Below are 26595 nucleotides of genomic sequence, written 5' to 3' on the forward strand. Positions count from 1 at the left end.
TCAGGTCTCTCCCCTCCAAACTACCAGGTCTCAGTCCCCTCACTTACCTGCAAGTACAGTGGCTTTGTGGTTGAGTGTCCCTCGGGATTCATTCCTCACTTACACATACAGTGGCCTTATCCATGGCAGCCAGCAGGCAGAGCTGGTGTCAGTTGGTGCACTGGCTGCCCACAAGCCCAGGACGCTCCCCTCACCCAGCAGCAATAGATGGGGAGCTAGGATCCCCAGCAGGCAGCCTGGTTCTTCTAGCCACAGATCCACATGGCTGGGAGAGTAAGGTACCTACTGTTGCTCAGACTTACTTTGGCTCCCTACTTAGGTTGTATTTTTGATTGGTAGTTTAGGATGCTTGTATTGAAATATTGGTAGAAGTGGTTGATTTTCTTTTCCTACAACTTCAAATGATATGTTGTATAGTCTATTTGAATTAATTATTAGAGTGTAGAGGAATTCATCATTGATTGGGAAGTGCATATCAGAGGATCAGCAAAGACAGAGAAGTTATTTTATAGCCCAGAAAAACAAAGTACTAAAATGTCTAGAAGTTTTTAAAAGTTAATACTTTTGGGGGCCCAGCGTGGTGGCGCAAGTGGTTAAAGGTCCTCGCCTTGCACGCCCGGGATCCCATATGGGCGCCGGTTCTAATCCCGGCAGCCCCGCTTCCCTTCCAGCTCTCTGCCTGTGGCCCGGGAAAGCAGTCGAGGACGGCCCAAGGCTTTGGGACCCTGCACCCGCATGGGAGACCCGGAAAAGGCTCGAGGCTCCTGGCTTTGGATCGGCATAGTATCGGTCCATTGCACTCACTTGGGGAGTGAATCATCGGACGGAAGATCTTCCTCTCTGTCTCTCCTGTCTGTATATCTGCCTTTCCAATAAAAAAATAATAAAAATAAATCTTTAAAAAAAAAGTTAACACTTTTTAAAAAAAAAATTAATAACCTAAAAACTTTTGTATATGTAAATAGAAGTCCCTAAAAAAAAACCAGTATATTGTTAAACACAATGGACAATCAAAGACACTTTGGTTAATTCTGACCAAAGAAAGTTTTATCTTGGAGCCTTTTTTGGGGGGAGGGGGGTGTTTCACAATGCCACATCCAATGAAGGCATTAAACAGCCTTTAAAACCATGTCCAGAGTTTATCATCACCTCCACTGCCATTGTTTCCCAAAATGTTGATAATGACCCACAGTCAGAAATAGTTATGATATGACCTGTTAAGCTTCAAAATGTGTAAATAATGAACAAAAGCTTGACCCCCCCACATTGCTTTCTTTCACTAAATAAAATGCACTCGCCTATAGTCCACTGTGCTGTGTTTTTGTGAATGGTGGTCTTAGAATCAGAGACTGGGGGGCTGGGGGCTGCAGGTCCTGCAGTCACCTGCCAGGCGGGAGTGTGAAGCAGGCCTCTGGGTCCACCTCCTGAGCCCCTCAGGACTCGGCCTCTGTGCCTTAGCCTCACTTGTTCATCCTGGGTGGGTAGCTTGGGGTTAAGCTGTTGGCTCTCTGCTCACAGCAACACCCACACTTGGGCAGCCATTCTTCCTTGAAGGAGGATTGGCTTTTATACAAAAGAGAATTTGTGTAGGGTGGGGTGAGGTGAGGAAAGGCCCTTTGACGACTAAAATGGCCCGCTGGAGGCTGGCTGCTCTGAGGTGGGAGTCAGGGGTCGCCGGTCCAGCCACTGGCCTGCCGGTGCTGGCTTCTTGACAGCTTCCAATATTCGGTCAAACGCCCGGTCGCCAAGTCCCAACCCGGGGCAAGCCTACTTCTGGAAGGCTTCCGGACCGGCTGGACAGTCTCTACCCCGACTCGCAGACTCCCGCACCGGTCCTCCCAGACCCTGCCCCAGCGCTCTGGCCCGCAACTCTATGGCCGGAAGCGAGCAGCCGGAAGTGGCCGCCAGGGTTAAGGGGCGGGGCCTCCGCCTTCCCCTCCGCTGCGGACCAAGGCGAGATGGCGGCCACCGAGGGGGTCGGGGAAGCAGCGTCTGGCGCCGAGCAGGGCCAGCCGGAGCAGCCACCGCCGCAGCCGCCGCCGCCGGCGCAGAGCGGAGAGACAGCGGCCGAGGCCGGAGAGGCGGTGCCGTCGCCTATGGACGACGGGTTTCTGAGCCTGGACTCGCCCACCTACGTCCTGTACAGGTGACGCCCCGGGAGCGGGTCCTGCATCGCGGCGTGCTGGCTTGGGAGCCTGGGAGAGGAGCTTCCCGCTCACACCGGGCAAGGGCTGGGGCGCTGCTTGCCCCCCAGGGGCGAGACCGCGGAGGATTGAGTTCATATTAGAGCCTGGGACCCTCTTGTTAGCATCGTTAGGCCGCGAGGGTGCAGAGAGCTTTCTGACTTTAACGTTCACGCGTGGAAGTGCTGCTTGAGCGCCCCTGGCTCTCCTCCACCCACCCCAGCACGCAACTCCAGCCCCTTGTGGCCGCTGCTTTTAGGGAGAAATGCCGATTCCTTGTTTTCTATGTGCACCTGCAGAAGCAAAAACATCCCGTCTTCTCCCTAGCTATGCATTCACACCCGTCAGGTGAACGAAGGAGCAGTCGCTGGCCAGATTTTATTATTGATGTAATTATTAGTGGAGCCTGTGTTTTCTAGATTTCAGTTGGTTGTGGTGACCTTGTCCCTGGACTGTGAGATGTTTAGACTGTCTGATTTCGCAGTCACCGACTTCATAGTCTCCTCTCCATTGCAATGTCCCATCTCAGGTCATTGTTCCCCCAGCGTTTCTGCTCCTTTCTTGGACACACAGGGATTGTCTGGCACCTTTTGTCAGCAGCTGATCAGGTATAGGCAAGAGTGGGTGACAGGAAAAGAGTAGGAGTGAAAGAGGGGCTAAGGTGTTGGAGCCGTGGCATTGCACGCTAATCTGCAGCTCCTGCTTGAGTCCTGGCTACTCCACTTAAATCCACTTCCGTGCTGATGTGCTTGGGAAAGCAGAGGAGGGGTGACTCAAGTCCTTGGTCCCCTGCACCCACATGGGAGACGTGGAAGAAGCTCCTGGCTCTGCTCCTGCCTAGCTCTGGCATTTGGGGAGTGAACCAGAGGGGGAAAGATCTCTCTTTGTTTCTGCTTTTCTCTCTGTTCACTCTTGAGTTTTAAATTAAAAAAAAAAAAGGCTAAAAACTGGGTCACATTAGAGAGTTCACAGGGGAATGTCTGTAAGTTGTTATCACTATAATGTAATTTTATCTTTGATAATGAGTAGTAGTCCTTGAATGCTGTGATTCGCTATGCACATTTTAAATACTTAGCATCTGTTACCTCATTGAATCCAAAAACAGCCTTCTGAGGTTGCTTGGTGATGCCAGCATCCCCATTTTAGAAGTGAAGTAGTGGGGCCCAGAAGGACTGACTTTCTCAGGGATACTTGGCTTGTAAGTGGTAGAGTGAGTACTCCAGTTTGCGCAGTTTGAGTCTGCCTGCTCTCTGACTCATCACCTGGGCCACTTGTCTGCTCTACAGAAACTGGATGTCCGTGCGTAGTAACTTGTTCCTCAAGTTTGAAAGACACGAATTCCAGTCTGCCAGCCAGTGAGCTAGATCGTTTTGCAGTGGAAACTGCCGTGTGTTTGAAACGAAGATGCTGCTTCCGAGTATAAAACTTTAAATTTGAAAGTTGTTGATCTGTTAAAAGCATCTCTATTTGAAGGATTTATTAACCTTAGAGAATTTTTGCTTTAAAAGTTCAGTGTGTAAAGCAGGTGGCCAAATGTGACCCTGAGAAACTCAGCCATGATTGCGGTAAGTCCCTCTGAGCTTTTGGTTTTAATGTAAATTTTAAGAAAATTGTTATAAAGAAGAGTTGTTTCTCTTATGTGTTTGAGTATAATCACTGAAAACAACGTGTATTTTCAGGGACAGAGCAGAATGGGCAGATATTGATCCAGTACCACAGAATGATGGTCCCAATCCAGTGGTCCAGATCATCTATAGTGAAAAATGTAAGTTTGCTTTTACTTGAAACAGGTCTGTAAGTCAGTCTTAGTAGTGGAGTTGCAGTTCACATCTGTGGGCACTGGTTCAAGTCTGAGCTGCTCCACTTCCAAACCAGGAAAGCACTGGATGGTGGCCCAAGTCCTTGGGCCTCTGTTAGCCATGTGGGAGATCGACAGGAAGCCCCTAGCTCTTGGGTTTGGGCTGGTCGCCTCAGCCTTTATGACCGTTTGGGGAGTGAAACAGTGGGTGGAAGATGTCCCTCTGGGTCTTTCCGTCTCTTTGCCACTCTGTCTTTCAGATAAATAAATGTTTAAAAAAAGAGAAATAACAACTCTAGCAAGTTAGGTGATAGGTTTTTGTCTAATATAAATCAGTGTTTTAGAATGAGTTGGTTTGTATTTTTTCATGATTAGTAATTTTGTTTTGTCCCAAGAATGGTCATATCTGAGTAATGACTGTTCCATTGTAACACATGCTGGTTGGTGGGTGATTGCACTTTCCCTCTTCTGCTTTATCTGCATGTAGGAGATCACAAATGAGTTACTGTTTCATTTATAATGAGCTCTGGTTGTCAAAATAGCATTTTGAAATATATTTTGACAATGAAATGTTAGATTCCGTTGGAATATGTTTATGGATATTAAAATGGGTGGATTATTTTCTTAGACAAAGTATTCTTTGATAATGAATGTGAAGATGCTTTGTGCATTGAAGGTCATGCGAATGTTAATTGTTAGTTGTTTTGGGAAAGGGTAAAACAAATACATTGCAATGTTAGTTTTGAAATTTGTATATTTCTTTCAGTTAAGGCTTTATTATCCAACATCATCCTTGCTTTACAAAAAAGCTTTTACTTTTTTTTATCTGATTGTGAAAGGATGGTCAGATACATTTGAAAAAGAGTAAAAATTGTATCAGAATTGCCTTACTGAGCATGAAAATGTACCAATTAAAATTAACATGGGGAAATTAATACATAAATAGATTAATAGAATAAAAATAGAGCAGCAAGGGTCCTAAAAATAATCAAAATATGTGTGTGAAGTAAATGTGATGAATATTTGATGTACTTATGAAAAATTTGTAAAGCACATATATGCATATATAAAGTCCTGAAACAAGACTATGAACATACTGGTAGCAAATAGATATTTGGGATGGAGAAGGCATTGTTAGAATGGGAAATTCAGAGTTAAGGAAAAAATGCATGTAAAAATGCAAAATTTCCATACTTGGAGAAATTTTATACAGAAACAGATCAGAAGGAGCAGAAATACCTATGAAGAGGTATTAACCTCACTAATGACAGCAGAAATGTAAACTACAACTTTTTATGATTCATAAATACCGAAACGAAGATGTTTGGGAAAATTAATGCAATCATGTTTGTACTGAGGGTAAACTTAACATTTCTACAGACTGAATCATTAATCGTTTAAGTTAATGTGTTTGCCAGGATTAGAAACCACAAAGGAAACAATAAATTTGAGCTATGAAAAATAAATTAATAGGCTAGTCTTCCACCTACAGCACTAGCATCCCATGTGGGCACCGTTTTGAGTTCTGGCTATTCCACTTTCCATCCAACGGCCTGCTTATGGCCTGGGAAAGCACTGGAAGATGGCCCAAAGTCTTGGCCCCTTGTACCCATGTTGGATACCTGGAAGAAGCTCCTGGCTCCTGGCTTCAGATCACTTCAGCTGAGGATATTGTAGACATTTGGGGAGTTAGCCAGTGAATGGACGATCTCTTTCTTTTTCTTTATGTCTCCCCTTCTCTGTAAAGCTGCCCCTCCGATAAAAATAAACCTTAAAAAATTAATAAATAATGTCAAAATTCACACTTACAGAAGAAACAGCAGCACTATGGCAGGAGATAGATCATTTAATACTCAGAATTTAACAGGAATTCCTACAACAGAAGGTTGAAAATCTAGTCACAAAATGAACAAAGTAATAAGGACATAGATAGTATTTCATTTTCTTAGGGTGAAATTTCATTATTATTATGAATGAAAGTTACAAAAATTAAAAGGGAATGTCATTTTCATTCATGAACTCCATTGCGGAATTCATTTATTAAGTTTATTTGAAAGATTATATTGATTCCTTCCTCAAAGACCCATGACAGCTGGAGCTAGGTCGTGCCACAGCTGGCAACCGAGTAACTCCATCCACATCTCCCACTGAGCAGCGATTGCTTGATCCAGGCCGTCTGATACAGGAGTGGATGTCCCACTGGGGACAACATTTTGGACCATACCACTGGCCCCAGAAGGTTTATTTTTTAATTTTTTTACTTTTTAAAATAATTCATATGTGATTGATTAGGGTCAAGGGTTGCAGGATGGTGGGTGAGAAGACCATTTCCATACTCTTATCTCTTGTAGGCAAAAAATAGATGGGTTTTGTTTTTTAATCCAGTCTGCCTATCTATGATGTTTGATTGATGATTTAAGCTGTTTACATTCAGGGTTAATATGAATGGGTGGTAATTTGGTCCTGTCTTTTTAGCAATGGGTTTGTCACTGATTTAGTCTTCTCTTGTTATTTCACTGGGATGTTCTTCACATTTGCCTTTGATTTTGGTGGGCGCTGTTCCTTTTCTCTGTAGGGCAGGTTTGGAAGAGGCATATATATTTTTTTTAATAATCTTACTTAGTTTATTAGGGTACAAAGGGTCAAGGGCTGCAGGAAAGTGGGTAAGACCATTGTTTTCACATTAATATCATTTTTTTCTCCTGTATCTGGGGTCAGGGGAGAAACAAAAGGAGAAGCTCCATCCAGCCTCCCACTCATCCCCGGTTCCCGATGTGAGGCACACTCCAAGGGTCCTGCTCAAGCAGTTTTGACAGTTCAACAGGTCTGAACTGCTGCCAGTCTCGCTGTTCCAGTCGTGATGAAACCTATTCAGAATCTACTGGCTGACATAATCACTTCATGGTTGGGATTCTGAGATCAGCAGTTCAGTTGGAGGAATCTCCAAAGAAACTTCATCTGAGATGATCACAAACCTGATTCTTGTGTGAGTTTGCCAGTACAGGGTCTGGCACAGTCCGTCGCCCCGGTCAGCTTATGCACATGCTGGTCGTTGCAACTGCTGGGTCAGTTCTGCCTCCAGCTGTCTTCCACTTGAACCAGTGGGTGTTGTAGTCCAGCCTGATCCTGCCCATTTCACACTCGGTCCTCATGCAAACCAGTGGGAGCTGCAGCCTGGTTGGGGTGACTCCCCAGAACCTTCACCAGGCCTGCTCCTTACCCTGGTTCCCATGCATACCGGTATGTACCGCAGGCTTGTTCAGTCTGTCCCACTTTCCATTTAGCTCTTGTATTTGTCAATGGGCATTGAAGCCTAGTTCAACCCAACCAACCTACTATCCAGCCCACACACATATTGGCAGGTGCCTTTCTGTCTAGCCACCCCTGCCCTGTCCTGGTTTTCGTGCTCTCCATAGAGAGAGTGGTTACCCAGGAGGGAGGTGTCCACTATTTCCCTACTAGGCCGGAAGAGGCATATTTTCACTTTCATTTACTGTGGAAGAATTTTATTTCATTTTCAAAGACAAGGGAAAGCTTTGCTGAGTAATTTATTCTGGGCTGACAATTTTTTGCTTTTAAAATCTGAAATATGTTGCTCCGTTCTCTTCCTGCCTGTAGAGTTTCCTGTGAGAGGTCTCCTGTGAGTTTAATTGGCATTCCTTTATATATCAGTTGATTTTTTTTCATGTGCACATTTAAGGATCTTTTCTTTATGTTCAACTGAAGAGAGCTTGATTATCTTGTGTCATGGTTAAGATTGCTTTTAGTCAAGCCTTTGGGAATTCTATACCCCTCATGGATGTTGTTTCCCAATTCTTTCTCTAGATTAGGGAAATTTTCCTTTATTATTTCATTAAATACATTTGTAAACCCAGCTTCTCTTTCTGTACCTTCTGTGACTCCTATAACTCTTAAATTAGGCTTTTTAATAGTGTCTTTCAATTCTTAAATGCTTTTTTAGCTTGAGCCAACTTTGCTTCCATCTTTTTGTTTGTTTCCCCCTGGTGGCTGGAAATATCTTGCAGTTCTGAGATTCTTTCTTCTGCTTCCTTCATTCTATTTTGGAGACCCTCCACTGTACTTTTAGTTTGCTCCACTGTATTCTTGATTTCTGATATATCAGCTTTCATTTTATTCATTTCCAGTGTGACATATTCCTTGAATTCCTTGAATGCCTGCTTTGTGTGCTTCTTGTTGTTGATAAGAAGTTTTATAACAAGTGTTTTGAATTGTGTCCCCAGTTTTCCAAATGTTTTCCTCAGTTAGCTCTGTGGTTGGTAAAGGGTTTTGTTCCTTTGCAGGGGAATCTTCAGTAATATTCGTTGTGTCTTTGTCTCTTCTTTTGCTCTTGATCATTATAGTTCTGCTTCTCAGATTCTTCTCCTTGGGGCAGGTTTCTAAGCTCTGTCACCCACAGGTCTGCCATTCAGTTTTATTTTGCAGTTAGTACATGGCTCTTTGTGTGCAATCAGTTGTGCCACTGCCTCCAGTGAGTTCCAGGTCTGGGTTCTTATGTTAGATTTCTACCATGGTCTTTGTCTTCCCAGCTCCTGGCTCACCAGTCTCCACCTCCTGTGATACTATGCTGAGGCTGCACCGTTGTGTGTACAACCTTTCTCCCACTTTCAGTTAGAGCAGGTCCCAGGATTAGGGAGGCACCAAGTGTCCTGTATAGATAGGTTGTTGTTGGTGGTGATCTTGTCAGAACCTATTGGGCATTGGGTCTGAGGGCCACACAGACCTATTTTGACCTGTATAATGGCATAGTCAGTATTATTTTCCTGTGGGACCAGTGCAGTGTACTAAGTTCAGGGAGTTCTCACCGAGCTCAGTGCATGCACAGCTCACTGTTTTCCCTGCAGTCGCAAATTCTTTGCCACACTGTACAAAATGGTACCTGATGTGCCACTACTAGAGTTCTTGATTTGCTGGGCATCAAGACTGAGGGCTATCTGTACCTGTCTTGGGTAGAACCTGTAGGAATCCACCTTATTGCAGTTCGCTGAAGTAGAAGTGATTTCACTCCCTGCTCAGTGCATTTGCAGTCCTGCCCCATAGCCCTTGCCTCCTTAAACAAAATGGCACCTGATATGACTCTAGGGGCTGGACTAGGTTGTGAAATCCACCCTGTTCCAGTACTACTCGTCTGGGATCTGCTGCTCTGTCTCTGCTACTGTTCAAATCAGACCAGAAGGACGAGCAGTTCTTTGTCTGGGTTCACCTCCCAAGCTCCCAGTGAAAGTCCCTTCTCACCTGGCTGCAGGTGGAGTTCAGATTGCCATTTGCTGAATGCTCCTGGAGTATCAGTCACTGCAACACCACACCTTTGTTTTTGCTGCTTTTCTGTGTCTGTCAGTCTCCAGGTGCCCCTCTGCTGTTGGTCTGCCCTCTCCTGTTTCCTGGCATGTTCCCTCTGTGCTTCACACTGGCTAATATTTCTCCTTCTGTTTAAACTTTTTTTTTTTCATCTGTTTAAACTTGTACTTACCTTATTCCGCCATCTTGATTCTCTGAAAGATTTTTGGTTCTGCAGTTTAACTTGTCAGAATTTGCCGCCCTGCATCTGCCAGCTGATGTTGTGGCAAAGCCCAACCAACCCAGTCCCACTCTGGTTTGTGCATGCACCAGTAGGAACAGTCAACCAACCCAACCTGGCTTTCCCCTGATCCAGCTCATGTGAGGTGTTGTAGCCCTGCCCAGCTTGGTCTTCTGGAAGCTTTTAGTATGAAAAGAACGCTGCAGAGCAGCTGCTTGGGGTCTATGTCCCATATTTGATTGAAGTGCTTGGGTGGAATCCTGGCTACTCTGCTTGGGGTCTGACTGCTTGCTCGTGCAGTCCTGGGAGGCACGGGGGGATGGCTTACGTAGTTAAGTGCCTGCCACCCATGTAGGAGACCTGGGTGCAGGGAGCAACACGCAGGCATGTGGGAATGAGCCCACATAGAGGAATAGCTTCTTTGCCCCTCCCTCTGTGTCCCTGCCTTCCAAATAAAATTAAGTGGGAAAGTTTTACGGAAAACAGTTCTATTCAGTATAATTAGAATTTAGTTAGCAGCTCCTTATTGGTTAAACTCAAATGTCATTTTACTGAATTGATTTTGACTTGCTTACATAGGAACTCCGTAGTGGAGCCATCTCATTGCAGTAGCCTCCCGTTTTATTATTTTAATAGTATGTATGTGTGTCTCTGATTGACATGTTGTTCCTAATTTTGCCCTGGAATAGATTAAATTCAGCTTTAAAGTGTTTAATTTTTTAAAGATTTATTTATTTATTTGAAAGGGAGCGACAAAGACCTTCCATCTGCTGATTTAACTCTCAGTTGGTGCAACAAGCTGGATTGGACCAGGTCAGAGCCAGGAGCTTTATCTGGGCCTCCCACATGGCTAGCAGGGGCCTGGGTACTTGGGACATCTGCTGTTTTTATTCAGGTCTGGGGCCAGATTGGAGTGGATTAGTTGCTATTTGGAAAGCTGCTGCATTGCAGGTTAGCTTTCTAAGCCACAGCATTAGCTACCTGCTTTAAAAGCAAAGCAAAACAAATATCCTTGGGTGCTTTTCATACATGTAGGAGTATATTTGTAAGAGAACTTTCTAGAATTAGAATTGTTAGGTCAAAGCATATGTAAGTTTAGATTTTAAATGGTTGTACCAAATAATTTTCGTAAAAGTTTATTTTTAGTAATTTGCAAGTGAGAGAAGCTTGCTACAACATGTGAGTATAATCTTGCTTATGTAGAAAATTATGAATTAGACCACATGGCAGGCTTATGTAGAGAATTTTCTTTAGAAGGAGAGGTGTGTTTGGCTTCCTGGTCAAGGTGTCACTTGGGACACCCACCTCCGTTCAGAAGGCTGGGTTCGAGTCTTGGCTCCTTTCCTATTCCAGCTTCTGCTAGTACCTACTCTGGGAGGCAGCAGGTGACAATACAAGTGGTTGGATCTTTGCCACCCATTTTAGAAAAGAATACATGGAAGGATACAGGATACATCAACACGTTGTTTCCAGGCAGGAATAATGGGAATTTAGTGGAACTGAGATTTACTGCGAACCTTTTTATACTGTTGAACATTTTAACTACTGTGTACGTTTTTTAAGCAGTCTAACTATTTGAGAAAAGTAGGCATGTGAATGTAGTTGATGTGTACACTCTTTTTTATTTTTTGAGTTTATTTATTTATTTATTATTCAAAAGGCATATTTTACAGAAAGAAGAGACAGAAATATCTTCCATCTGCTGGTTCGCTCCCCAAATGCTGCGATGACTGAAGTTGTGCCAGTCCAAAGCCAGGAATCCCCTTGGCGTTCCAAGGCTATGGGTCATCCTCTACTGCTTTTTCAGGCATAAGCAGGGAGCTGGATGAGAAGTGGAGCAGCTGGGATTTGAACTGGTACCCATGTAGAATTAGCCAACTGAGCCATTGCCCTGGGGTCAGCACTCTTAATTTTAGGTTTAAGATCTTTGTAATCTAACACTAGCATAGCGAGCAGTGTGTATAGATATATGTATGTAGCTGCTGCTTCATGCTGTGACACTGGAGAACACTATAGGGTGGCGGTCACAGTCATGTCATTATATTTTGCTGATTTTGAATGATCGCAAATAACATATCTTTCTACCCATTATGGCTTTTGAAATAATTACAGCTATTTTATATTATTGAGTTGTGATTTTTTGAAGCTTGAAACATTCTCCAGTATTTATTATTTTTAATTATTTGTTTATTTTTGAAAGGCACCAGGGGAGGTAGAGATAGATTTTGTTGTTTCAGTTGCTAAATATGTAGCAAGTGGGCTGGGCCAGGCTTGAAACCAGGAGTCAGGAACTCAGTATGAGTCTTCCAAGTGGGTGGCAGGGACCCAGCCTCTTGAGCCAACACATGGAGCCTGCCAAATTGCAAGGCGGGAAACAGCACATGGTGCAAGGCAGCAAACAGGATCAGGAGCAGTCAGGACTTGACCCCAAGTCTCTTTATTTTCAAGGTTTTTTCTTACTGTTTGAAAGGAAGAATGACAGAATAAGAGAGGGAGAGGGAGAGATGAATCTTGCATTCACTAATTCACCACCCAGATGGCTGCAGTCACTAGGGTTGGGCCAGGCTGAAGGCAGGAGCCAGGAATGTGATCCTTTTCTTCCTTGAGGGCAGTAGTGTTCCAAGGACTTGGGCCATCTACCACTCTCCCAAGTGCATCAGGGCTCTGGGTTGGAAGTAGAGCAGCTTGGACTTGAACTGGCCCTCAGGTGACAGCTTGATCACCTGTGCCTTCATACAGGGCCCCCGGGTGTGCTGAGCCGTTTGTCAGATGCCTGCTCTGGGCTTGCTTTGTGGAAGAAGGCAGTCCTAATGTAGTGTGTGCTCTTCTCCAGTTAGGGATGTTTATGATTATTTCCGGGCTGTTCTCCAACGTGATGAAAGGAGTGAACGAGCTTTTAAACTGACCCGAGATGCTATTGAATTAAATGCAGCCAATTACACAGTGTGGTAAGTAGTACACATCATTCAGGTTTCTGTTAAAATGTCTCATGTTTAAATTTATATGATTTTTTTTTTAAAGTAAGTGGTAATTTTTATTAAAGTAACATTTCACATAAGGGTGAAGTCAGTCCCTGGAGGAAAAGTGAGCTCCTTCCCGTTTTTCCAGGAGCCCCATTTTCTGGTGGCAACTCCTGTTTTGTTTTTTTTTCTTTGAAATGTGATTATGGAGTAGTTGGGCTTGAGTTTTTGCTTATTTCAAAGGCATAGCACTACATGCTCAGAGTGACCCCCTACCTACTGGCTCACACCCCACATGTTGGACTGCTGGGTCTGGGCCTGGCTGAAGCCAGCAGCTCTGCCCCGTGCACGTTCCAGGGAGCCAGCTCCAACTTAGCCACCCCCTGTTGACAGCACACATTAGCAGGACTGGGAATTGGGAGCAGAGTGAGGACCTGCACCAGACATTCCAATATGTGTGCACCCCAATAATCTTAGCTGCTGTACCAAATGGCCACATGTGGCAGGCTTCTTCTTGAATTAATGAGTGTATTTCAGTGTTACTTTTTATTGTTTTCTTTTTGAACCTCATCCGTTATCTACAAATGAAAGTTTATTTTCCACTGTTCCCCTTCTGTTAAAATGAGTTACCAGTTTCTTGTTCATGCTCATTCACTTTTGTTTTTTAAAGGTTAGTTACCTAAAGACAGAAAGAGGTCTTCATCCCCTGGTTCACTCTCTGAATGTTCATAGTCAGAGGAGTGAGAAACTTCTGGAATTACCACATAGGTGACAGGGGCCCGAGTCCTTGGGACATCTTCCACTGCTTTCCCAGGCCATTAGCAGGGTACTGGGTCATAAGTAGCAGCCAGAATTTGAACAGCCACTCTGACAGTGTGCTGGTATCGCTGGGAGTGGCTTTGCCTGCTATTTCATACTGGTGGTTCCTCGATTTATGTGTCTAAGAATGCTTAGTCTCCCTTCAGATTTATCGCTGTAACTATAAAAGTTATTTTAACAATTTTAAAACCAGTTTTCCATTTGTTTCAGCTTTTGTTCAAGTTGCAGATTCCTATTTCTTTGTGTAAACCTTTTCTCTTTAAATTGTGAGAATTTTGTCTTTTTTAATACTGCGTCTTTGCTATGTTTTCTCTTTCTGGAATGCGTTTAGTTGTATATTATGCCACCTGAATTGTCTTTTCATTGTCTTTTTAATTTAATTTTGAGTTCTTTCTCACTTTGTCTCTTCTATTGATAATGTGTTTTTTATTTGTTGTTATTTTTTAAAAACATTTGTATTGGTAACTTGGATGCGCAGAGAGGAGAGACAGAGAAGATCTTCCGTCCGCTGATTCACTCCCTAAGTGGCCTCAACAGCCAGAGCTTCGCTGATCTGAAGTAGAGGGCCAGGAGCTTCTTCTGGATCTCTTGTGTGGGTGCAGGATCCCAAGGCTTTGGGCTGTCCTCTGTTGCTTTCCCAGGCCATAAGCAGGGAGCTGGGTGTGAAGCAAGGCTGCTGGGATTAGAAGTGGCGCCCATATGGGATCCTGGTGCTCTCAAGGCGAGGGCTTTAGCCCAGGACTAGGCTACTATTTCAGACCCATGTTTTTTATTTTTAATTGACACATAGTTGCACATAATAATGAGTCATAGTGTAATGTCTAAAAACAAGGTGGGGGTTGGTGTGATGGTGTTACAGCCTAGTACTCCACATGTGGTGCTGGCATCCTAAATGGCTGCTAGTTCATGTCCCAGCTGCTCCATGTTTGATCCAGCTCCTTGCTTATGACCTGAGAAAGCAGCAGAGGATGTCTCAAATTCTTGGGTGCCTGCACCCATGTGCAAGACCTGGAAGAAGCTCCTGATTTCAGATCAGCTCAACTCCAGCCATTGTGACCATTTGGCGGATGGCCTCTCCCTCCTTGTCTGTAAAATCTGCCTTTCAAATAAAAATAAATGAATATTCTAAGAAAGCAAGCAAGCAAGGTTCAGACCACCAAGAGTTGATGCAGAGAAATCAGCTTAATTCAATAGACTGGAAGTCTGGAGAGATGACCAACAGTTTTATTAAATTTATTTATTTTATTATTTTTAAAAATATTTTTATTATTTTTTATTATTTATTTATTTAATATATCCCATTTAACTGGAAATCTCAGCATGACATTGCATTATTTTATGTCTTCAATATAAACTTAATTATTTTGTTTAATTTTTATTTTTTATGATTTTTACGTAGTTGATCATGGTGATTAGGGTCAAGAGCTATAGCAAAATGGGTGAGATCACCATTTCCGCATTCTTTTTTTTTAATTCCTGTACCTGGAGGGGAGAAAAGGAGAGAAGCCACACTCAGCCTCCCAAATGCCTCAGCACCTTAGGATGGAGGGCAGCCACCTGACATCACCCCTGGTTCCCAGATGGAGGGCATCATCTGAGAGCCCTGCTCATAAATTTTCAATAGTTTAACAGTTCTGAATTACTGTTGATTTTGCCACTCCAAGCACAATGAAATTTCTCCAGAATCCACTGGCTGACATAGTTCACCTAAGATTCTCCACTTATTCACTGCCAACACTTGATTGGGTAGTTGATTGATTTGATCTGTCCTCCGTCCTCTGAAGCTGGAAGCCAGGAGTTTCTTCTCACGTGGATGGATGCAGGAACCCAAGCACTTGGGCCACCTGCTCCTGCTTTCCCAGGTACATTAGAGGGAACTGATGGGAAGCAGAGCAGCTGGGACTCCTTGCTAGCTACACGACAATGCTGGCCCCTCACAGTGTTTTAATTGAAAGTAATTACTTAGTGGTCCTTTATTTTTTTAAGCTCAAAAATTTACTCCCATTTCTTTGTTGCCTTTCACTGTTTTTACTGCAGATGCTTTATCTTGCAGTTACTAGACAGGTGCATGAATGTGGATGACTACAGCCAGTGAGACTGTTAAATTCCTGGTTCCAGAGAGCAGCTACCAAAAATGTCTAACTATCCTTTAGCTCTGTTTGATACTGTTGCCAGGTAACTTACATGGAGTAATGAGACTTTGGATGGTTGATGCTTGCTCTAGGCATTTTCGGAGAGTTCTCTTGAAGTCCCTTCAGAAGGATCTACACGAAGAAATGAACTACATTACTGCAATAATTGAGGAGCAGCCAAAAAACTATCAAGTTTGGTAAGATGAAAACAGAGAGACGTATCACTAAGTAGATAGTGCTTGCCCATGATGACATAGTAGGGAGTTTTTAAAAAATTTTTTATATAGTTTCAGAACTTTACATTGGGCCGATGTTACCTGCTATGTGGTGTTGTTGGGATTCCGAGATACCTTTAATTTCATGCTTAAAGTGCTTCCGCATGTGTGGTTAGCACTAAGATGTTAGCTACTGTTATTTGTTTAAAAGTTTCACCATCAAAATGCAGTACTGTTGGGGTTAGAAAACATTTCAATAAGAATTAGAAAACATTTTTATTCAATATATTATGACTTTCTGATATTTAATCTTTATTTATTTAAACAGATTTATTGATACTGGAGATACTAAGATGAACTTGACATGACCTAAATGAGAAAGCAAATAATCAAACCAGTTATGTTACAGAACAGTGTGAAAAGTGTGGTAGAGCTTGTTCATAAGGTGTATTGATCTAAAATTTAAGGCCCTAAGTTAGCATGAGAAGGATGCAGGCATTGTTACAGGTAGAGGTAGCACAGCAGAATAGGAAGAAAGAAGAAATGAGGCAGAAGGACTGAGAACAAACAGAGGAACTAGAGTCTGAATAGTTCCTAGCATATAATGAGTGACCCTGAATGATTCCTTCAAAGTGTGGGACACAGGAGAAGGCTAGTTTTGAGAGTATTCAGTCAGTTTGGCAATAATAGTAACAGGTGAAGTATAATTTCTTGAGGAATGGCAAAAGTGATGTTGGTATTTTGGCTTGACAGCTGGGTGAATGGTGGTGCCATCACTTAGGGAAATGTTGAGGCATGGCAGCATGTTTTGGGGAAGAAAGATGGGGTCAGTATTGGACAAGTAGAGTTTGCAGAGAAACCTGGTAAAGCTGTCCAGTAAGTGGTTGAAAAATTATGTGGAATAAGGAGTAGGAAGGATTGATGACAGATCTGTTAGCTCTGTGGTTGTTGTTGAATGCCCTTGCCATGAACTGTCCTCCCACCAGGGTGGTGGCTGGAAAGGGAGTGAAGTAAGTAGCAAGTAGTTCAATTATAAATGGGAGATTAAGACTAGTTACTGAGAAGTAAGACACAGAGCTTTGATTATTATAATTATTTATTTATTTTTGTCATGGTGGTAAAGACTTTATGGTGAGGAGAGTTAATACAGAGAGGATTGGGCATTCTGTAGGGGAGGGGATCCAGTCAACACTCAGAATTGAGAAGGTGTCCACCCCATGGGTTAGCTGTACAAGAAACAATGCCTTCATGCCAAATGTGGACAAACCAGGGAGCAGCAGACCACGTAATCAAGTGTTACTCTATGAAATGCGCAACCAAGAACTGATAACTAATGCTCGGAGAATCTGAGCATAATAGGTACAGCACTCAGTAACTGGATGTTGCTTAGCAAACAGTAGAAGGGCTGGCTGTGAGTATTGTGTGGATCTTTGTGGAGCTATATTTAGCTAAACAGCTTTACCACTGTGACCTCTTTGCTTACAACTGTTTTGCCGCCTAAGAAATTAGATGTAAAGTAATTTTTAAATTAAAATTATAATTTTTTAATTAGAGGGAGATCTTTGTAAAAAAAAAAATTAATTTCCCTGCAGGTATTTATATATAAACTCTGTAGTGACAAAAATCTAGATATCATAGCTATTCTCATTATTTCATTACATCGTGTTTGCCGAAGAGAAATGGTTTATCTTTTCTGGATACTGCAGGTGCTGTCTATAATGTTATTACCCTTTATCTGGAAAACAACAAAACCACAGAAAATCCCTGCTGTTGAACATTCAGCAGTTTTTTTAGGTGTGGTACCTTTTTTTTTAAATTATTGGAAATGCGGATTTATAGAGAAAGAGATACACAGAGAAAGATTTTCCCTCCACTGGTTCACTCCCCAAGTGGCTGCAACAGAGTTCATCTGATCCAGAACCAGGAGCCAGGAGCTTCTTTTAGACTTCCCATGTGGGTGCAGGGTCCCAAGGCTTTGGGCCGTCTCTCTCCGCTGCTTTCCCAGGCTACAAGCAGGGAGATGGATGGAAAGTAGAGCAGCTAGGACATTAACTAGTGCCTCTGTGGGATCCTGGTGCATGCAAGGCGAGGATTTAGCTCCTAAACTACCTTGCTGGGCCAGGTGTGGTACTTTTTTTAAACAATGAGAAACCTATTTTCATCCTGTGTGAAAGCGGAGATTGACAGATAGCAATCTTCTGTTGATTGCCTCTTCAAATACCTTCAATTTTCAGGCTAAGTCAGTTACCTCAAGCTCAGTTTGGTTTTCTTGGGCAAATGGCAAAGACCCAAAAACTTGAGCCATCATTTACTGCCTCCTAGGAAGTCCATTAGCAGGACACTGCCTTGGAATAGAGGATCTGGGACTCAGCCAGGCAATCCAGTATGGGATGCAGTTCTCTCAGCTGGCGTTCTAACCACTGTGTCAAATACCTGTGCTGGGAGTTGGTGAAATTGTGTATTGAGCCAGTCCTCTGCTGCCAGTTGATACCAGCATTCCATATTGGCGCTGGCGCGCAATGGTTTGTAACCAAACTTTCATCCTAAGAATTCTCACTAAAACATTACAAAATGATGGTGTGAAAAAAAACTGTATAGTAACTCAAAATTGAGCTCTATAATGTAGCTGTATAGTGGTAGATTACTGGTAGTTTTGAAATCTCAGGTTTCCAAATAAAGATCTTTATGAACACATATATCCTCCATAGCATTCATGTGAAGAACTTTTAACCTAAATGGAGGGAAACTCAGCCATGTAAACTTTGTTCTGTACTAGCTAGACAACATCTGTTAGTTGGATGCCTTAAATATCCTTACTCTGGTTTAACAGTGCAGTCTTACTGTTTTTCCTGCTGGCTTATATTGACAGCAGCTTTTAAAAACAGCTAGTTCATCTGGAACTGTCTAAAAATTTCCTAAATGCTTCTTCTGTGTCACATTTGGGTCACTTTCCCCCTGCAGTGCAGTATTTAACATTTATTTGTTAACTTGAAAGAATTACAAAGAGAGACCGATCCTCCATCTATGGATTTACTCCCCAAATGACCGTAATGGCTGGGGCTTGGCCAATGTGAAGCCAGGAGCCCAGAACCTCTTCTGGGTCTCCCACTTGGGTGCAGTGGCCCAAGGAATTGGGCCATCTACCACTTCTTTTACAGGTACATTAGCAGGGAGCAGGATCAAAAGTGGAGCAGCTGGGACTCAAACCAGTGCCCATGTGGGTTGCTGGTATGACTGGCAGCAGCATTTACACTTGATCTTAGCCAAAAGGCCGAGAAGCAGTTGGCAGTGGTGTTTCATGCTGTGCCACAGCATTGGCCCCTGCAGGGTTGAGAATTATGCATGCCTCATGTATTAGTTCTTGAGCGAATGCACACTAAACCCCACCCTCTTTAGGCATCACAGACGTGTATTAGTGGAGTGGCTGGGAGATCCGTCTCAGGAGCTTGAGTTTATTGCTGACATTCTTAATCAGGATGCCAAGAATTACCATGCCTGGCAGCATCGGCAGTGGGTTATTCAGGTAATGCCTTTCTTGTTACAGCATTTTTCACATTCTCATTTTTTAATTGAAATAGTTAAAAGGACTGTTAAAGTATATGTTTACATCTAAACCATGTCATACATATACATCGTTATGCATTAGTTATAAAATTATTAAGATACTTAAAATCTGACAAACTAAGATTTAGTACTTACAGTCTCTTCAGGTATGTTTGCAAGTAGATTCCGGTAGTATCCTTCTAAAGAAGAGTAAATTTCAACATTTGCTTGAATTTGTATCACATATTTGTTAGAAAGTAGTATGTTTTTAATAGACTTGCATTTAGTTAAAAAGGGTGTATATATTCCGTGTTAAAGTTTTTGCATATATAAGCCTTAGAGTCTGATTTCACATAAGAGTTATGTATTTTGTTCTTACCCACATGTTGAATCCTGAATAGAATAGTTTAACTCCCACTGTAAGCCTTCTCTTTATGCTTACAAACAATTGTAGTGTGTTGTTTTCTGTGAATTTTTTCCCAGTGACTGACTTTTTGCACTCTCAAGATCATTTCATCAGAAAGATTTTTTCATTACATTTTAGACTTTTCTAATTAAAGGAATATGATTTTAAAGATTTTTAAAATATTTTTGTTGATGTACTTGTTTATAACTAACAGCATGTTCTAATTGGATGGGTTTTTAAAAATTCTCTTTTAGGAATATAAACTCTGGGATAATGAGCTGCAGTATGTAGACCAGCTTCTCAAAGAAGATGTGAGAAATAACTCTGTCTGGAACCAAAGATACTTCGTCATTTCTAATACCACCGGCTACAATGATCGTGCTGTGTTGGAGAGAGAAGTCCAGTTAGTAATGCCCTTCTCTTGCTCGTCTGTTAAGAAAATGCTCATCCTGACCTCATGTCTGGCATTGAGGATACAGCAAGGATCAAGACTGTCCCATGTTCTACTTTTGCAGTACTGAAACAAGGCTGAGTGCTGAGATAAATTACATAATGCCACATTGGCAAATAATGTGGTGTACCTCTGGTTTATAGTGTCTTAGTCCCCGGGTACCCTGTTAATCGAGTGCAGAGTCTTGGGCCTAATAAGACCTTTTGTGGGGCTCCCCTGAGTGGACTAGGGTGTCTAGCCGCATTTCTGGCCTTTAAGCAAAACTGTTTCCAGACACTGTTGGATGTTCCCTGGAGGAATGTTCCAATTGGGGGAATATACAGAAAGCTGCTGAAAGAACTAGAATTTCTGAATTGGCATGAATTTCTATTATTTGCACAAATATTAGTAGTGACTTCTTTTCTGACATTATTGGTGCATTCTGTCTCAGTGTCTGTTGGAACATGCGCATTAATTTTAAAATGTGAGGAGACCAAAGTCATAATTTTTGTTGTAAAAGTTGTTGTCAGTGCTGCTGAGAAGCTGATTTTCATGGCCCCCTTGTATCCTTGCCTTCACTTTCACTAGCATCAACACACATACCTTTTTTATATGCTCAATTTCAGTTTCCAATGATTTGCTTTTTCATTAAAAGTTCTCCATTAACTCTGTTCCTGGCTTATGTTTGGAGTGGACATACCCTCAAATCTCAAACATAGCTTAGATTTTTTTTGTTTCTTGTTTTAATTTACTTGAGAGGCAGAGAAGCAGAATGAGAAAAATGTGTGTGTGAAATTTACATAGGTGCCATGTAAGGTTATGTCAGCTCATAGTGAATAAGGCCTGTTAAGTATAGCAGAAGACTGGCCTGTCGCTGCTTCATTTTCTTTGACACTTAATAGGTGAACGACTCCTCAGCTTTTGTGTATAATGAAATAGTTCAGGAATTCATTCCAAAATAATACCTAAAATTAACATTTGTATTTAAGCAGGTATGTTTATTGTGGATTAGAAAAAATTTATTGCTGGTGTCTATGTTGTTCAGACTAAAAGATATAAGGAAAACAACATGTATACTGATCACAGTTCTAAGAAATGGGAAGAAAGAAGATGAATTCTTGACTAAATTGTATGTTTGTTCAAGGAAGCCAGAACATCCTGGCACCAGCTTTGTAACATACAGAAGCAGCTTAGTGCCTTGTGAGAACAGAACTGTGCTTTGCCAAAGCTCTGTGACACAGTAGGCCATCTAAAACACTGCCTCTCTCGGCTTCTGCTGCTTTGACTTGCTGGCCTCCTATGCCTTCTTCACAGCCTGCTTCCTGACCTCTGGCTGCTGCTGGATCCTCTGTGCTGGCCATGGTAGTGGCAATTCCCAGTGAACAGCCTAAATTGTCTTGATGGCCAATAAATGGTGACTGCTTCTTGTTTCCCTTGAGATTTATTTATCTGTGAAGATGGAGAGAGTTTAGTATGCTCACCTGGCTTGCAATAGCCAGAGTGGAACAGACCAAAGCCAGGATCTTAACTCCATCTGGGTCTCCCATATGAATGGCAGTGCCCAAGTGTCTGGGCCATCTTCTGCTTTTACAGGCCATCAGCAGGGAGCTGGGTCACAGGTGGAAAAATCAGCACCTAACTCCCTGTCCTACTGTTAGGAACCCTGCCATGGCCTAGGTTCCTAACATGTAGATTTCTCTCCAAAAATAACTCCCAAAATAAAAAGCTTAGGGAAATATAGGTGGTTCATTGGAGACACAGTGCTGGAAGGAAGGAAAAGCTTTGCAGTCAGTGATAGAATGCTAGTAAAAATGCTACTGCCTCCCCCCGCCCCATGTTTATTGTTATCAAATGTTATTTGTGTATTTTTGTCTTACCATGGCAGATAGAAGCCTTCAATAGGACAAAAAGAAAAGGTTAAATTCTATGTATCAACAAACAAAAATCCAATGATCATTCTCTGGGTCTGCGAGTTTCTGAACCATTTATACAGTTCTTTCTTACCTTTTTACCACTTTGTACTGTTGCTTCCAATTTTGTTTGGGCTTGTACCACTCTTGGCTTGTATGAATGTCATATGCCTGTACAATTTAAAAGTCAAAAGGAAGAGCTGTGATGACCAGTTAAAATCTATAGAGGGCCCAGCATGATGGCTTAGTGGCTAAATCTTCACCTTGTGTATGTTGAGATCTCAAATGGATGCCAATTTGTGTCCTGGCTGCTCCACTTCCCATCCAGCTGCAAGCTTGTGGCTTGGGAGAGCAATAGAGGATGGCCCTTAAGGTCCTGCACTTCTGTGGGAGACCTAGAGGAAATTCCTGGCTCCTGGCTTCAGATGGGCTTAGCTCTGGCCATTGCGGCCACTTGGAGAATGGACCAGGGACAGAAGGTCTTTCTATCTATCCTTTTGTCTGTAAATCTGACTTTCCAATAAAAATAAATCTTAAAAACAAAACAAAACTGTAGGAATGTGGTCATGAAACATGAGTTACGTGAAACTAGTTGGAAAAATCTTTGTAATGTTAAGTGAGTTTATGTTACTTTGATAGAATTGTATTGTGATAATACCACACAAATTCAAGAATAAGAAGCTCCTATTGGTGATATCTGAGAAGAGATGTGCTCAAACAGTGGTAATTAAGTCTATATTTTGTTTAATAATGTGGGGGAAGAGAAAGGGAATGCTTGTTTGATTGGAAATTGCATCATTGTTTTTATTAGTCTTCATTTAGAATATGAGAAATTGAATTTTAATTTTATGTGGTTTCTATGCTATCCTGTTTATATAATTATAATTTTATGATAGTTAACATAATAACTAGTATTATGTTAATTGTCCTTTTGCATTGACTCATTTTTTTCAGGTACAAGTACGTCTTGTCTTTTTGATCTCCTTGTTTTAGCTGACATGTCTTCCAGAAAGGAGATCTGTGTGAATTTCTTTCCTTACTGTGAATTGAAACCTTTAAATTGGCTAGGTGTCCTGCCCTGGGACAGGTTAGAGATATGCAGGAGGGAGGAGCTGTGTAGACTAGAGTAAGCCGCAGACTTGAGGCTTTCTGATTCAGATATGATCTAGAGAGATGCCAGCATCCCCTGAGAGACAGGAAAAAAGAATTGCCAGTAGGAAAGCACATGTAGACTGGGTTCTGACCTTATAACTGTGTCCATTGTGCTGTTTCTTTTTTTTTTTTTTAATTTATATTTTTGTTGGAAAGTTAGATTTACAGAGAGAAGGAGACACTCAGAGACATGTTCCATCCCCAAGTTCTCTCCCCAAGTGCCTGCAATGGCTGGAGCTGAGCTGATCTGAAGCCAGGAATTTCCTTCAAGTGTCCCACATAGGTACAGGGCCATTCTGTATTGTTCTCCCAGGCCACAAGTACAGAGCTGGATAGGAAGTGAAGCAGCCAGGACACAAACTGGTGCCCTATTGGATACTGGTGCATGCAAGATGAAGATTTAGCCACTGAGCCATTGTGCTGGACCCCATTGTGCTGTTCTGTAAGATGATATACACACTTGGGCCTGGTGCAATAGCTTAGTGGCCAGATCCTTGCGTTACATGCGCTGGCATCCCATGTGGGCACCAGTTTGTGCATCAAGCTGCTCCACTTCCCGTCCAACTTCCTGCTTGTGGCCTGGGAGAGCAGTAAATGGTGGCCCAGAGCCTTGGGACCACGCACCTGTTTGGGAGATCAACCTGAACAAAGCTCCTGACTCCTGGCTTCAGGTCGGCTCAGCTCCGGCTATTGTGGTTACTGGGGAAGTAAACCAGCCAACAGATCATTCTCTGCATCTCTCCCCTCTGTAAATCTGACTTGCCAGTGAAAATAAATGTATAAAAAAGATGTTATTTACACACTTGTGTGTTTTTTTTTTCTTATAGGTATACTCTGGAAATGATTAAATTAGTACCACATAATGAAAGTGCATGGAACTATTTGAAAGGGTAAGTGACCACTTTTGCTTGTTTTATATATAAAGCAAATAACCTGCTAATATGAGGCATCATGGAATATATTTCATAATCAAACTCTAAAAGAATACCTGAGGGTTTTCCATTTTCCTCGACCTAACAGCAGTATTACAGTGTTAACAGTAACTCACTAAACTGCTTTCCTCCCATCTTACGCATGTACCAGCAGTTTTTAAAAATAGTCTAGGTCAGTGGATTAAGCTGCCGTGTGTGATACAGCATTCTGTATGACACTAGTTTTAGGCCCCAGCTGTTCCACTTCCAGTTTGTCTCCCGTGGTGTGTCTGGGAAAGATAGTAGAAGATGGCCCTTGTTATCCACATAGGAGTTCAGTGCTCCTGGTTTCCGCTGAGCCCAACCTGGGCCATGGTGGCTTTTGTGAGTGAGCCAGCAGATAGAAGATTTTTTTTTGTTTCACCCTCCAACTTTCCTTTGAATGTCCAGGTAAAACAGTAATGAAATATTGTATTTATGAAACCTGTAATCTTTAAAAAATACTTGCGAAGCAGAGAGACTAATAGAGCAAGAGTGGCAACCATTGGTTCAGTTTTGCAAATGCTGGTAAATGGTGGGCTTGGCCAGGGGTGAAGCCTGGAACCGGAAATTCAATCCATGTCCAGTCAAAAACTGGAGTCGGGAATCAAGGCCAGCTGCTCCAGTATGGGGTGTGAGTGTCCTCACTGCTGGCTGAATGCCCATTTGCAAGAGTGTTTTTTGTTTGATTTTGGTTTTGTTTTGTTTTGGGTTTTGGTCTTGTCATAGAGTACACACACACACTTTGTTCAGCACACACACACACACACACACACACACTTGGGATGTGCTCGACTCAAGAACACAGTGAAGTAGGCTGGACAATTTGCAAACATCAAACGGATGCTTGGCCAGTATTTCATTTTCTTTCAGTTTTACTCCTTAAACAGAAAAAGCTTCAGTTCTGGCTGTTGATCGAAGGAAACTTACTGTTGAACATGTAGGTCAGTGAGGGCAGTAAACGCAAGAGGCTGCAGTGTGGGACCCGGTCACTCTGCGGAAGTGCTGGGCTCGGAGGACTGGGCACAGCAGAGAGCTAAGGGTGGGACCACCAAGAAGTAAGCTCTCCTATTTTAAGAGGATGATTTCTTTTCTGCTTTTACTTTACAGATTGAACTACAAATAATTAGTTTTCTTTTTTTTAAATGATTTTACTCCTGATTATCTCTGATACACTCCTGTAACTGAAAACTTTTTTGGTTCAGCCTCATTCATTCAAACCAAGTCATCTTTTCATGCTTGTATTTCATGAGTTTTTGTTTCTGTTTCAGAGTTAAACATCTTACTCTCTGGTTTTTTTTTGTTTGTTTGTTTTCTTTTCTTTTTAAGTATTTTGCAGGATCGTGGTCTTTCCAAATATCCTAATCTATTAAGTCAGTTACTTGATTTACAACCAAGTCACAGTTCCCCATACCTAATTGCCTTTCTTGTGGATATCTATGAAGACATGCTAGAAAACCAATGTGACAATAAGGAGGACATTCTAAATAAAGCACTAGAGGTAAGCTGTGAAATTTGTATTTTTCTTTTTGGTATTTCAGCATTGACTCTGCTCAATATCGCTAATATTTATGCCCTTTTCAACATGGTTGCTTAGGGCTGTTTGCTGTGTTCTAGGGGATGTGTGAGTGTATTTCATAGAAAAATGGAATTCAAAGATAGCTTTATAAATTTCAAAAATTTTGAAATCTGCATATATAGGAGGAATTGAGGAAATTCATGGAAAATGTATTATTGAAAAAGTACAAGATTTTTACACCAAAGTAGACTCCTGTGTGAATTCCATTTTTCTGCAAATTTGCAGTGTCCTCATCGTGTGTGACTAGCATTGCACTTTAGTTGAACATGAATTGAGTTGTGATGGCTTAAAAGCATTTTCTCTTGAGATTTAATCTTCCACCTCTTTTAATGAATTTTTATTTCTTATTTGCAGTTATGTGAAATCCTGGCTAAAGAAAAAGACACGATAAGAAAGGAATATTGGAGATACATTGGAAGATCCCTTCAAAGCAAACACAGCTCAGAGGGTGACCTCCCGACAAATGTGCAGCAGTAGCACCATCCAGAAGGGTGCGACAGGGCACTTTTATTTTTTTAAGGGACTCTCATGCAGGATCATTCCCTTGGCCTGTGGTGTGAAATGTGCACTGCACAGGTGCTGTTTTCTAACAAGAACTAAGCGTGATGTTCCCTGGGTGGTGCTGCTATCTGGTTAGCTCTGAGTAATACAGTTATTATACAAGGCAATGTAATTGGAGCAGAGTAGGAAGAAAGGAGTTCCATCAGGGAGCTTTTGTAGTCTTATCAGCATTTAACCTAATTGCTTAGCATTGGCTCTTCCCTGAGTGGTCTGTGCAAAGGCATTCCTCGTGTAGTGACTGCAGGTAACTCACATGCGATGAGGGTGAGGCAGTAAGTTGGGTTCGATTCCATAAGCAGATGATACAGTTGTTTCCTTAGAGCTGCTCTGGCACACTCACGGTATCTTACGCTCACTGTAACCAACTAATGCCAAAACAGTGGTTTTTGTAATAAAATTGTAGATGTATCTAAAAACAGTA

General features: G+C 42.2%; 1 protein-coding gene across 1 annotated transcript; it reads left to right on the top strand.

Annotated features, from left to right (window-relative positions):
• The first annotated feature begins 1935 nt into the window (after window positions 1-1935).
• Window positions 1936-26595, top strand: FNTA (farnesyltransferase, CAAX box, alpha). Its single transcript, XM_040994191.1, has 9 exons — window positions 1936-2146; window positions 3863-3948; window positions 12351-12465; window positions 15521-15625; window positions 19040-19166; window positions 19847-19995; window positions 23912-23974; window positions 25364-25535; window positions 25968-26595. Exons 1-9 carry the CDS (start codon window positions 1959-1961, stop codon window positions 26088-26090), a joined length of 1128 nt encoding a protein of 375 aa, XP_040850125.1. The 5' UTR covers window positions 1936-1958; the 3' UTR covers window positions 26091-26595.

The sequence above is a fragment of the Ochotona curzoniae genome, unplaced genomic scaffold (assembly GCF_017591425.1).
Source record: "Ochotona curzoniae isolate NIBS_2020 unplaced genomic scaffold, NIBS_Ocur_1.0 contig_899, whole genome shotgun sequence".
Classification (NCBI taxonomy): domain Eukaryota; kingdom Metazoa; phylum Chordata; class Mammalia; order Lagomorpha; family Ochotonidae; genus Ochotona; species Ochotona curzoniae.

Excerpts from the sequence above, each read along its gene's own strand:
- FNTA (XM_040994191.1), top strand. The coding sequence starts at position 1,959 with ATGGCGGCCACCGAGGGGGTCGGGGAAGCAGCGTCTGGCGCCGAGCAG. Across the intron at positions 19,996-23,911 it reads GTGTTGGAGAGAGAAGTCCA|GTATACTCTGGAAATGATTA; the intron begins GTTAGTAATGCC and ends TTTTTCTTATAG. Across the intron at positions 23,975-25,363 it reads GCATGGAACTATTTGAAAGG|TATTTTGCAGGATCGTGGTC; the intron begins GTAAGTGACCAC and ends TTTCTTTTTAAG.